Source organism: Bactrocera tryoni, chromosome 1 (assembly GCF_016617805.1).
Source record: "Bactrocera tryoni isolate S06 chromosome 1, CSIRO_BtryS06_freeze2, whole genome shotgun sequence".
In the NCBI taxonomy this organism is placed as follows: Eukaryota; Metazoa; Arthropoda; class Insecta; order Diptera; family Tephritidae; genus Bactrocera; species Bactrocera tryoni.
In genome coordinates, this window is record NC_052499.1 from 28,873,851 (window position 1) to 28,887,224 (window position 13,374).

At 38.4% G+C, this 13,374-nt stretch overlaps 1 protein-coding gene across 4 annotated transcripts; it reads right to left on the reverse strand.

The window, feature by feature from the left end:
- Nucleotides 1-6,089: 6,089 nt before the first annotated feature.
- On the reverse strand, nt 6,090-12,976 carry LOC120768803 (transcription elongation regulator 1). Of its 4 annotated transcripts, XM_040095558.1 has the most exons (9): nt 12,710-12,976; nt 10,495-12,203; nt 10,303-10,436; nt 10,030-10,238; nt 9,809-9,959; nt 7,437-7,922; nt 7,025-7,362; nt 6,628-6,960; nt 6,090-6,551 (listed from the first exon to the last, which is right to left on the reverse strand). In XM_040095558.1, exons 1-9 carry the CDS (start codon nt 12,880-12,882, stop codon nt 6,425-6,427), a joined length of 3,660 nt encoding a protein of 1,219 aa, XP_039951492.1. In that variant the 5' UTR covers nt 12,883-12,976; the 3' UTR covers nt 6,090-6,424. The 4 variants fall into 4 exon arrangements, 2 of the variants coding, with proteins under 2 accessions (XP_039951492.1, XP_039951505.1); XR_005704796.1 differs by lacking the exons at nt 6,090-6,551; nt 6,628-6,960; nt 7,025-7,362 and having other exon boundaries at nt 7,900-8,917; nt 9,081-9,959; XR_005704795.1 differs by lacking the exons at nt 6,090-6,551; nt 6,628-6,960; nt 7,025-7,362 and having other exon boundaries at nt 7,900-9,008; nt 9,081-9,959.
- Nucleotides 12,977-13,374: the final 398 nt, after the last annotated feature.

Sequence of the window (13,374 nt, forward strand, 5' to 3'; positions counted from 1 at the left end):
AAAATTTATTGTACAGCAATTTATAAGCATCCCGACGTCTTTTCAGTTCTTCTGACAATGTATCAATTGCTACTAAAAAAGTATTTATTCTAAAATTTTCACGGCCATTTTTTTGTTGCATCTCTTCACCTGTGTTTGTCTCGCCAGGAAGCAGCTTATGCTTTCGATTGCGTCGAAAATCTTTTTGGTATTCCTATACGAAGGACAGTTTTTTCGCTTTTTTTCGTAATCATCGAAATTCTCTCTTGTTTCGCCAACAAAATGTATTAAAGCCTCGTACAGTTCTATGACAATGGTAATGTCAATTTCCACACTCTGAAGTTTTTTACTTGTGGCGTTAATGCGATCTAGTAAACATCCCCAAAAAACAGCCATGAGGGCCGTTTCAAAACGTTCCAGTTTCAAACGAATACCTCTTGCTTCGCATAGAACGGTTCTCTTCTGTTGTGTGTCATTTCCGATGGTGACTAGCGCTTTATGGATTTTATTCCAGGATTCGCGTAAACTTTTGCATGCGTCTGCACGAGCTGACCAACGAGTCGTTGATAGACTTTTGACGGTGAAATGGGTTTGAAGGAGTTCCCAACGCTGAGTTGTCGCTGCAAAGAAATTGTATAACTCTTGGAGTAGGGAAAAGAACGAACAAACCTCTTGGCTGCTTTCAGCTGCACATTCACCTACTAAATTCAGCGAGTGTGCTGAGCAGGGAACATAGTCAGCAAGGGGTGAAATTTCCTTTATTTTAGCCTGCAGGCCGTTATAATTGCCTGACATGTTAGCTGCGTTGTCATATGATTGCCAGCGGCAGTTTGAAAAGTCAACTCCCAATTCAGTTAAAGTTGAAGTAACAGCATCTGTCGTTTATTGTGATTTGTGGCCTGTGTTTGGAATAAACTTGAGAAACCATTCTACAGGTGATCCATTAGGCAGGACGTATATGATTACATAAGTGAGCTGGTCTACGTGAGATATATCCGGTGTCGAGTCAATGATCAGAGAAAAATATTTTGCTGTTAATATTTCCATTACAATTGTTTCCAAAACTTTATTTCCCATAAGTCCAATGAACTCTTCGCATGTTGTTGAAGAAAGATAACTCGTAAATCCCGAGCCTGGATTTCCATAACGTGCAATGTGTTTAGCTAAGAACGGATCGAACTCGGCGATAAGCTCTAAGGACATTAAATAATTTCCATTGTGGATTGATCCAAATTTTTCGTCGTGTCCTCTGAAAGGCAAACCACTCTTTTCAGAATGTTTTTCCAGTAATTTATTTCTTCATCTAATTGCAGTGTTAATGCGCGGTCAATGCGGCCTAACACGTTGCTTCGTTCTTTCATATGCAGAACAGATAATTTGTGAGTAGGCGAATTCTCATGAGTTGACACTCGATTATATGAATTTTTCCAGTCATTGAAACCTCCTTCTTATTTGTCGAACTGACTCTCCTCGCCATTAAAAAGCAAACAAGCCCCACAAAAACCACATCCAGTACTTTTGGAATAAATTATCCACTTTCGCGGAACTTTTTCACCATTCGAATAAATGTCTCGACAACAGTCGCGCTTTATCTTTGTAAATGCGCTCACTCTTGGGAAAATCATTTTGGATGTTTTGATTGGCTCCGTTCTTACAAATGTGATCACGCGTGAACTCGTCGATTGTCCATTTAGCTGAATCGTCGTTGATTTCGTAGAGCTCCTGGGCCGGAGGATTGGGCTGCACTCCTACTCCTGCCACTCCTGGTACGAGTGGGATATCTTCGACTTGTTCTTTTGATATACTTGCCACATTGATAAAAGTATTTTCACTTGAAGACACTTTAGACACTGCAGAACCATCAGTTGACGGAACGCCTCTACTAATTAGAACGTCGAGTGTTGGGTCAATAATAGGATCTTGAATATCTGTAGACGGTTTTCCAAAGAAATCGTCTAATTTCCGCGTTTTTTAATCGTATCCTTTTGTTTATCATCTTTTTCTTTAGCTCGCTTGCGATACTCTGCCCCACTTAACCTTACCCTTTTCTTTCCGTCCATATTTAACTATGTAACACAAAGTTTTTACGTGTGTGTGAGATAATTACAAATATTTATATTAATAGGTATAATATAGCAGTGCATACACGTCGCGTCGCGAATGTCGTTACGCGGAGCGCGGGGTCACAGCAGCGCGACGCATAATGTTTGTAAATTTGTCTACATGCCAGTGGCGGATTTGCCCTAAGGCCCAGTAGGCCCGGGCCTAGGGCGGCCAGATATGAAGGGCGGCAAATCGTGCCAAAAAAATCACTGATAACAACAAGATTAACAAGAAATAACTCAAATGCAAAGTATCTTAACCGTATGCTTATATAATCTTCCTAAATCACTATTTTTGTGTATCAAAGTATAAATAATTTCGTACATCGTACATATGTATAAAGTATCTACGACAGTGGTCGGCATTTCTTAGCACAATTGTGCAAACTAACTTCACACGTACGCTTACGCTCTATCGTTCAGTCGTTGTCGACTAGGGATGGAAAGAGCGCGAGCGGAATCGATTTTTGACTTTGGAATCGACTTCTAGTTTTTCGATTCTGGAAGTCGATTAATCAACCGCGATAATCGACTTTTGTGACTTAAGTCGACTTTTTATAAATTAAGCAACTCGTACACGAAATTCGTTAGATATATCAATATTTTATTAAATTATGAACGTATAATCATATTTTTTAAGTTTTTTTAAATTTAAAGTATTTTATGATTTGATTGCATACAAATTGGTATTGGATAATAAAATTGCTTTTTTAATTAAAAAACAAAAAATTTAAAAATAAATAACTACGAAAACTGCGATAAGACTGCGATTCAAGACAGGCTTGAATCGATCCTAAAAAGTCGATTATATCTATTAAAAGATCGATTTTTGACTAAAGTCAGAGTCGACTTTCCTATCCCTATTGTCGAGCCAGCAACGAATTGACATCACGCGAGACTATAGCGCAAAACCAAATATGCCCTGCGAGAAATATTTTATGATTCTAAATGCCTTTGGTGCCATGCAATGCCTTTTATGTTCCAAGTATTTTAAAGATAATAGGGAATATATCCTTAAAAAACATTTTGTTAATTTTCATTATACTATTAATTATTTAGATTAGATGCTTAATTTTAATTCCAATTTCTCACTGGGCTACTTTTTTTTCGTGCTCACCAACACAGTGACAGATCCTCTCATGCCGACCCCTGGTTTACATGCACACATAATTATATACATACATATGAGCACATGTGCGACCGCTAGATCTTTTAAGATGATATCAAAACTTTTAATTTTAAATTAAATTTAAAACTCATTACCTTAAACTTATATTAATTATTTGGGAAATAATACAAAATTTACTCTATTATATATTTTTAATGATTTTATGGAATCATCATGAAATACGTACTTATGTATATGTAGGTAAATTTGGCACGATTCCGATTACTTTGGCGGAGGGGTAAAAAAACCGAATTTCCGTATAAATGGGGTATGTGCGGATAGGGGAGCTTCTCCAGAGAAGATATATCCAAAAATAATATAAAAATAACTTTTATTTTTTAAAATATTCACGATTAAAAGTTCAAAAATTTGCACTAATAACACATGGTATTTATCTACGTTTCACTAAATTTTTTCACGTTTTTCACTCTGTATATTTAAATATACACTCTAAGCATTGAAATACGTTCACATTTCACTTTTATTTTGGTATATTTTACCTAAATTTATTAATTTAAAAATCACTTAGCACACTCATCGTTGAAAATGTTAGATTGTTTACAATTATGAGGAAAACAAGCCTTGCCACATCTTAAACAGCAAATATGTAGGATTTTTAACAATTTTTCTTTGTTTGCTTTTTCGCGTGATTCTTTTTTCTATATTACCTATAAAAAAATTGTCTACATATGTATATGTGTAATATGTGATTTATGTGACTGAAGTATTTTCGCATAGTACTCCTTTCTGCGTTAAAATAAAAAAAATATATTGAGTTTCGTTATAAAGTGGTTATATTTTTTGGTTATCTTGCACTGATATTGAAACAAAATTTGAGTTTTCGTTATAAAATGGTTAAATTTTGGTTATTATATCTGTCAGCGCTTTCCATTTATTTTTACGTTAATTTGTATATTAAGTGACAATATATATAATACTATTATATAATATTATTATATAATATTACTTATTTGTTTATTAAATTAAATAAAGAACATATTTTTGGGAAAAAGGCATTTCAGCGAATTTCCTTATTATCACATGGCAGCGGTCCATTTCGTCGTAATTTTTAGCACACACATGATGTTCATTACGAGTGTAAAATATAATTTTTAAAATAAAGATTTCTTCGGTAAAAAGACTGTTAAAAGTGTAAAATGTGGTTAAAACCAGTGACGCAACAAGTGCCAAAATGATTTGCATACGCCAGAGCATAGCGCAGAATTTAATTTTTTGCTCCCGCTCCAACTATAGTTTTTTACCTAACAAAACTCGGAGCAGAGTAGAGCACATACTTTACATTGTTATGCTAAGGCTATGCTGTGGCTCCCGACAAAGTGAGAGCGGTAGCAAGAGTAAAATGAAATGCTATGAGAGTAGCGTAGTTTTTCAAACGCTGGTTAAAACGGGTTTATATCTGACCGCAGAACCTGAAAATGTTGAACATATGTAATATTATGTATGTAATTTGAAGTAGTGAAGCGTAATCAATAAGACACTCAATTTCGAATTTTTTGATGATACGTTATTTTGCATTTCAGGTGACGATATGTACATACATACATACTTATGTACATACTAATACACTAAGTATATGCTTTGATACCAAATACATACCGATCATCTATGTATAAATTATATGCCGAGTCGGTTGCGCATAGAAAATAAACGAATCTGTAGGCGTACATTTATTTACATTGAAATTAGCATTTTATTTCTCATTTAACATCGAAAATGCTCAATTCTGCTATTTTCGAGTCCCCTGCTGCAAAACTCTTAAAATTTGTCTGAGGTGAAACTCTCTCATCTCTGCCGAGTAACCCTGCGGAAAGTTACGATATCTAAAACGTGAACCTTCTCTATGTTAAAAGTTCTCTGCATGTATTACACCTTCTCTGGTATTAACTTAGATTTTCGTTAAGCATTTGGAATAATAAACATTATTTTCGCTTGTTTTTTACAAGAACTTTTACATGCAAGAACTTGATTTTGATTGTACAGTTTATATGGCAGTTACATGATTTACTGGCCCGATATTGACGGTTCCGACATATGAGCAGCTTTCTGCAGGAAAATAATGCGTACAAAATTTCAAATAAATATCTGAAAAACTGAGGGGGTAGTTTGCGAATATGCAGTCAGTCCGATGGACATGGGTGGACTAAGACTTACCGATCTAAACGGGGTTAGATATCCGAAATAACAGCACTTGGTCGGATAAAATTCGGATCAATTCCGGTAACCTAGAACCAGTTATTGTGGGCAATGAATGGCTTGCTTGGAGTCAAAGCACCACCCAAGGCAGACGAAGATCTCGAGTTGCCGCGAGAAACGAGAGTGACTTTTGCGCAGCTTGGGGCTGGAGCAGGTGAAACACCTACTTATCCAGAACAACCCCCGACATATCGAACATATGTCCAACGTGCAATGAGTCTACGCATAACAATATCCACCTCTTTGCATACCCTGCTAACCCTACTCACCTGACACCCTCCTCCCTTTAGTCCGACGCTTACGAAACAGCACGTTTCCTCGCCCTACCGTTGGATGACGTCGATAACAACTAATCTAATCCTTACCATCCTAACGGGGATTAGGCAACCGTTACAACAACAACCATGTCCATGGATAAATCTACTCAGCTTGTCACGCTAATAATTTATATGAACATTTTATAGGCGTTTCGATGCTTTCTTCTGGGTGTTGCAAACTTAGTGGCAAACTTAATATAACCCGTTCAGGGTATAAATATCGCATAGAAAAAATAATGTAATTAGCCGTGTTTTATTTGACCATCACAAGCTAATAGCTTAATTTGCTGGTCAAATAAAACACGCCTGTTTAAGAAGTGGTTCCTTGTTTCAATTTTTATTGGTAATGCTTTTATGAAAACTAATTGCATTCTTGTTTATTTCACAATTTACTGCAGAAACTACAAGGCTAATACATACATAATGAATGAGGTTAAACTGAATCGGTTAGTTGACACAAATTAGCTTCTAATTAATGCAATTCATTTTGTTATTTTCAACTAAAGTGGTATGTGTAATAAAATGCTTATCATTAGGTTATAATGCAACTTTTTCATTATGCATTCTTGTGAGCATAACATCGCATAAAAATGTTATTTTACCACAAGTTATTGGTGTTTTTACTTAAAATGTTGGATGATAAATTACTTATTGCGTCTAGTTGATTCAGAAGCCGTGGGGGGCGGTGGAGGACCACGTTTGTGCAACTCTTCCAAGTAATTCACAATGATAGTGGTGCGCTCCTCTTCCATGTGGTTCAATATTAGATAGCTGGAAATGAAAAACAAAAAAATTAATATATATATATAAAATATTAGCAATTGCAACAGATTTTAAATCGGCGTACCGTTTATCGTTCTTCAGTATATCCTGTATTTCCTTCAGATGATTCGGGTTGTCTTTAACAACTTCGCTACTTTTGTGTGTTATTAGTTTACATTCCTGTAAAAGCTCACGCAATGCAGTCTTGGCTGCGAGAGTTTTGTCTTTAATATAATCACGAAATTCGCGTTCACATTTATCGGAATTGTTATATTTCAGATAACGTGGATCTTCTTTGATAGATTTTTTGATATCCTTCCATGAACTGGTCAGCTCCAGCGCTGACAATTCATCGAGCATTTCACGGAATTTTTCACGCTTTCTCTTCATCAGTGTGTCGATGTGTTCGTTGAAAAGCCTAAAAATATGTTACATATTAGTAGGACAAGTTAAATGTATAGATTTCAGTGCAGTAAACTTACTTCTCACGATCATCTCGATCCAGTGTCTCAATTAGTTCCCACCGACTATCCTTACGTAGTTGCCGTTTCACCTCCTTCCATGTCAGATCTGGATTACGTACCAAGTCCGTCAGCAGCGCATTGAAATGACCAATAGCTTCATCCCGTTTGTGGTGCTCCCGCTCTTTATCGCGATCGCGCAAATGCCCGGCCAATGTGCGTTGAACCTCCTTCTCACGTTCGCGTATACTTTGTTCGGCACGCAATTGCTTTTCACGTTCCTTTTGTAGCCGCTCCGCTTCATCATCCTCGCTATTAGTGTGACCCCCTTCATCGTCATGTTGCTCGCCTTCCTCATCCTTCATTGACAAGGGCAAATCGTTCATATATTCATTATTATTATTTTTTGTTTAAGTAATAGTAAGAAACTTACCGACTCATCGTGCTTTTTCTTCTGTTCGCCATTCTTCTCCTTATCTTTGTCCTTTTCTCGCTCCCTTTCTTTGTCTTTCTCCCGCTCTTTATCCTTCTCACGCTCCCTATCCTTCTCACGCTCTTTACCTTTGTCCTTGTCACTGCGATCACGGTCGCGTTCTCGACTGCGGCTACGGCTGCGATCGTTGCGCCCACGTTTGCGATCTGACTTACGTTCACGATCCCGTTCCCTGTCACGTTCACGCTCCCGCTCGCGTTCCTTCTCACGCTCACGCTCTCGCTCACGATCCTTCAGCTCACGTTGTTTACGCTTCTCTTCTTTCATGATGCGCATAAAGTCCTGGAAGTATTCCTCGCGATAAGTAGAACTCTCCACAGCACGATAACGTGGATCGGCATCGAATTTCTTCTTGATGTCATGCCAACGTGTATGCCGGTCCATATCCGACCGTTCGCGCAACATTTCTATGAAATCTTTGCGTATCTAAAATTTGTTAGAGGTACGTAGTTTGTGTTTTGGGATGTGCATTTGGATAAATGTAGCAAGTGCAGTCAGGAAGATACAAAGAGAGAAAACAAATATGGAGAATTAGACTATTTCAGGCATTGGCTTTCGTTTTAGCTTACACCATAATTTTATAGGCACATAACAGGGGCTTATAGATGACGCTTACTAACTAACTTAATAGTCGACAATCATAACTTAAATAATAATTATAATTAATTATGCTGCAAGAGAAGTTTCAAGATTAGTAGTATAATTAAATGGCGTCGAATGCTGAAACAGAAATTTATTGATGACTTAATTATGAGAATCCAACAGTGTAGAGCTGAAAATTAAAAATATTATTGTCATAAATTAGAGAAGCAATGTGTATGGGCACTTTGTCGACGGACGGACGGACGGACAACAATGACATGTACGTGTGTTATATAATAAGAATACATATAGATAATGTATTGAATGCTTTACTTTATGAACTTACAAGTAAAGCCCGTCAGTAAAAGTCAATATTTCACATTCGTTTGACATTTTTGAAATGGTAATAAGTGTCACGTGCCATAGATTATGATTTACTAGCAAAAAAATCTATTATATATATATATTCAAAATATGCACTTCTGGCACGAATGTGAAATATCGAATTTTGAAATGCTTATTGCACTTGCGGCTGTAACAAAAATTCTAAATGTATGAAGTTTAGATTGAGTTTTTATTCATACTGTTTCTGTCTCTTCTCGCTCAACTCCCACTCCCGCTCTAGTTCAAGCTCTGCCACACTCAGAGACCAGAGACTGGAGACTCGAGCGCCAACATTAACTAAACTGCCAGCTGTTGGGAGTTTGGCATGTCTTGTCGTCTGCCTAATGCCGTTACGTCTTCTATGTGTCCATTGCGTTTTCCCTCCATCAATATACACCATTTGTCTGTGCGCATCCAAATAGCTTCAATATGTAACATGTGACGTGCCGACGTTCCTGGTGGCAGAAGGGTAAATCACCAAGTTTTATCGTTGATATACAATAATTTGCATTTGTTTGCTGTTTGTTTAATGAAGTCAACGTTGATCTGATTTGTTTTTTGCATTTATTTACTTTTTTATTGTATTAATGCTTTCATATTTGCATATAAATAACTCACCACGAGCTCGAGCTAGATAGACACAAACAATTTGGGGAAAACGTGCCGAGCAGGCGTGAAGGTACTAACGAACAGGCAAGTCACTGGGTTGATGGGTGGTAGTAGTAGGATGGACATGGTTGCCTGGCGGATCAATGCAATTTGATGCGGTCGTTGGCAGCTGGATGACCATGAATTATCAATCAGTCACACGTTACGCTGCTACATATTATTTGCTGCGTTTTCCTTACGTTTATACTGCTGCCTAAAAACGATATTTAGCAATTTTGCTTTTTTTCTACGTCAACCAACTTTTACACGGCAAAGCAAAATAATATTCGCTTTAAACACACTTCAAGCAGCTGACCTATAATCACATGATTGGTTGCAATTGACTATGTTTTTTTGTAGTTGGTTGACAATTTGTTGTTCGTGCGTAGTTTAGCCGATATTTATAAGCGTTGAAGTAGTAGTGGTAGATTTTTTTGTTTGATTTGTTTTGAGATTTCAAGATTAGAGTGAAGAAAATTTTTATAAAAAATAAAAAGTATAAACTTTGCTGTGAAGCATTAACAATATAATAAGTGTATATACAAATAGAGACGTATGAAAAATTCAATTAATCATTTAAAAATACGAATTACTAAATATTTAAATAAGAAGTACGTTTGCTGCGGCCCAAAACCCAAATTAACTAAGCTAACAAACGCATTCTCGGCCCGCATGCATTTAAGGGAACACGCACATACCTGTTCCTTTTTTTGTATTTTCTCCTCTTTTTCTTGACGACGCACATCTACAATATATTCGTTAAAGAGGCTCTCACGTTCGCGCACCTTTTCGATAGCTTTATAGCGGTCATCTTTGCCATAACGCTGACAAAACTCACTGAATGAGGACCTAAGCGATGTGTCCAAGGAAATAAATATTTGTAAAAATTATTTCTTATAAATTCTGATTTGCTACGAACTTTCCATGCAGCTTTGCATCTTCCATAAGCTTGCGAAAATCTTCGCGCTTTTGACGCATCTTATTGCGCTTCTCCTTGCGTTCCTCTTCGGCGCGATCTTTAACGTACTTTTCAAACACCTGTTTGCGCTCTTTGGAGGTTAGCAACAAGTAACGTGGATCGAAAACAATTTTGTGTAGCTCCTTCTCCCAAGTGCTGAATGCTGATACCTAGCGATTGAGAATGATTAGCACCAAGCATGCACATTCAAAGACAAAGGTTTAATTCACTTACATCTTTTTCACGCAACATTTCTTTGAACTGTTTGACACGTGTCTCCAATGGCACTACAGCACGCTCCTTAGCCGCGCGTACCTCGGCTTCTACGGCTGCTTCGTTGGCATCCGCCTTCCTGGTTTGCTTTGCGGCTGTTAAAAAATAAATGTCAATAAATAAAATATCTTTATTTATTAATTAATTACTTACATAATCGGGACTTCTTCGTTGGTACTTCTTCCACACTGGATTCAGATTCAGTGCGTATTTTGATAACTTCATCATCTTCTTGCTCTTCTTCTTCCTCTTCCTCGGGAATTTCAACCTCTTTTTTCTTCTCTGTCTCAATCTTTTCGACCTGTTTCTCCGCAGCGACACTACCAGCAGCCTTTAACTGCTCCGGCGGATTGTTGACTGCTTTGTCTACGTCGGCACGGTCTATCAAATCGTCGGGTCTTTCCCAAACAGATGTGCGTGTGGAAGGATTATAGAAAAAAACCCTCGCGTCACCTGTCCAAACGACACACCATGGTGTACCAGCAATGGGAGTACTTGAAATAGGACGTGATTTATCTACTGGTTTTGCTGCTGTTGCCGTAACTTTCTTTTGTTGCTCCTCCTCTTTCTTTCGTTTTTCCTCTGCCACCTTCCTGGATTCTTTTTCCAGTGCCGCAGCTTGCGCCGCTTTGGTTTGTTCGATGGGTTTAAGATTGGCAGCAGCTGCTGCAGCGGCGGCGGCTGCGGCTGCGGCAGCAGCAGCATTGTATGCCATAGCCTGTTCATAACCGCCGGCTGCCGGCGTCATGTGCATAAGTGCAGGATTGGGCATCATGTGTGGTGGCATGGTGGGTGCGACTTGGGGCGCCACTGCCTGTTGCGGTGTTGTCCCCGAATGAGCAGCCATTCGTGCTGCTTCCATGTCGCGTAACGCTTGTGGTTTCTCCCAAACGCTCTCGCCGCGACCGGCATGATAGTAATAGGGACGTCCGTCAGGTGCACGATGTTCGGACCATTCAGCAGCGCGTGCAATTACAGCAGGATCAATTACACCAGGTTTTATAATTAAATTTTTTGCCGGTTTGTCTTGCACCGGCGGACCGTGTGGTGGATGCATGTGCTGATTCCAGGGCATACCCCAAGGTGCTGGTCCACCAGGAAAACCACCATAACCAGGAGGAGGCATTCCAAATGGAGTTTGCGAGAAATTCGGTGGATGCATACCAGGTGGAAAGAATGGAGGTGGCTGTTGGTGCATTGCAGGTGGAGGCTGTTGTGTCATTGGTGGCGCACCGCTTGGTACTACATTTGGTGGTGGCTGCGTCAAGGTCTGTTGTGTGGGTGGTGGTTGTGACATCATATTTGGTGGTGGATGTTGCGTCAATGTATCTGGTGCTTTCATGGGTGGAGCAACCGACATGGGGGGTAACTCCTTTTGCGCATCTATCATGCCACCTTGAGCGTGACCACCCGGCTCTGGCCCTTTAACATTTGCATCCGCAAGCTGTGCGTTATTCTGTTGAGTTTGCTGCTGAGGTGGTTGCTGTTTTTTATTCACTTCCTCAATTTCTGCTTGAGTCATAACTTTAATATTTTGACCTTCTGGTCTAGTCCATGTTGTTTCACGTGTCATGGCGTGATAAAAATAAGATTTGCCATCATCTGTCTTAGTCTCCACCCACAGTTCGAGTGGTGGCCCGTTTGTCATATTTGGTGGGCCATTTTGATTTTGTCCCTGCCAATTCGGATCAAAGTTTCCCGGCCCGCGTCCGCCAAAATTGCCGCCACCCCCTCGAGCACCACCGCGACCAAAAGGCATTATATGAATACCTCCTCGTCCACCACGGAAAGATCCGGGTGGTCCACCAAATGGCGGCATACTAAAAGGTTTAGCAGCAACAGCACTTTGATTGTTTGGAGTCCTGAATATAACATATTGAAATTAAATAGGTTACCAAGCAACATAAAAGCATTTTGCACGCATGCTAATACTTGTGGGTTTGTGTGTGACAATTATAATAATAAAAAGAAAAAAGTTAACTTTAGTTTCACCGAAGCTATTACACTTTTATCGGGGAGTTTGTCTAACAGCTTATGCTTTGGTAGTGTGTTAAGGATATGAAAAGTTGTATACATTTTTATTTTTGAATTCCCGGCTAGGGTTTTTTAAGGTCACAAATGAAAAAAAAAAGTTTTATGCGAACAAATGATACGTGGGCATTAAATTATATGTATATTATAACATAAACGAAGATACTTCGTAAAGTCTAACTTCAACATTTCTATAACAGTCGGGTCTACTTAACCGGGACGGGACAGAACTGTCAACTCGGCAGATTTTTGCCGCTTCAACCCAAGACAACTGCAATTTTTACGACCAATATGTTCACACAAATTAACTTATCAATAATTTTTTTTTGTTACGTACCATTGAGATTCGCCTTCGCTTGTATCTGGCGTTGCTTGTCCCGCATTTCCATTTATATTAGGGGTTGAATTGTTTTCCTGAGAAGGCCCAGGCGCACCATCTTTAGATGGTGAAGCCGCTTCGTCGCCAGATTGTACATTATTTTCAACGCTGCCTTCGACTTCAGCGTCCATAGTCACTAAACTTGAATAATAAATAACCTTTTCTTACTTAAATTCAGAAAATACTTCTCTTAGACAAAGTATTCACACACTTTTCAAGAAAAAAATAAAGATGTGTCTTTAAAATCGTTGCATATCGATATCAGTTAAAAAAAAGTCGTGGAAGATTTGTTCTCATATAGGGTTGCATTTATGAAAACTCTTTTAAAATATTTATAAATATTGTAAGAAGTATTAATAAGTATTACAAACTAAATGTGTTAAGTAAATATTAAGAGCGAATACTAAGAAGTAGAGAACATACATATATCATATGATAAAACCCAGAAGTCAGGGCTTCCGAAACTCAAGCACAATGAAAGATTTAGCGTGGAAACCAACCCATACATAACAACTTATAAAGCTTTTTACACAATAGTTTCGGTTAGAATTGTCAATTGGGTATTAAGGGCCGTTTTCGCAACTAGCTGTTAGTTAAGTTCTGGTTAACTTAACCAAGAATCT

Excerpts from the sequence above, each read along its gene's own strand:
- LOC120768803 (XM_040095558.1), bottom strand. The coding sequence starts at position 12,882 with ATGGACGCTGAAGTCGAAGGCAGCGTTGAAAATAATGTACAATCTGGC. Across the intron at positions 10,239-10,302 it reads AAATGTTGCGTGAAAAAGAT|GTATCAGCATTCAGCACTTG; the intron begins GTAAGTGAATTA and ends CTCAATCGCTAG. Across the intron at positions 7,923-9,808 it reads AAATACAAAAAAAGGAACAG|ATACGCAAAGATTTCATAGA; the intron begins GTATGTGCGTGT and ends AACAAATTTTAG.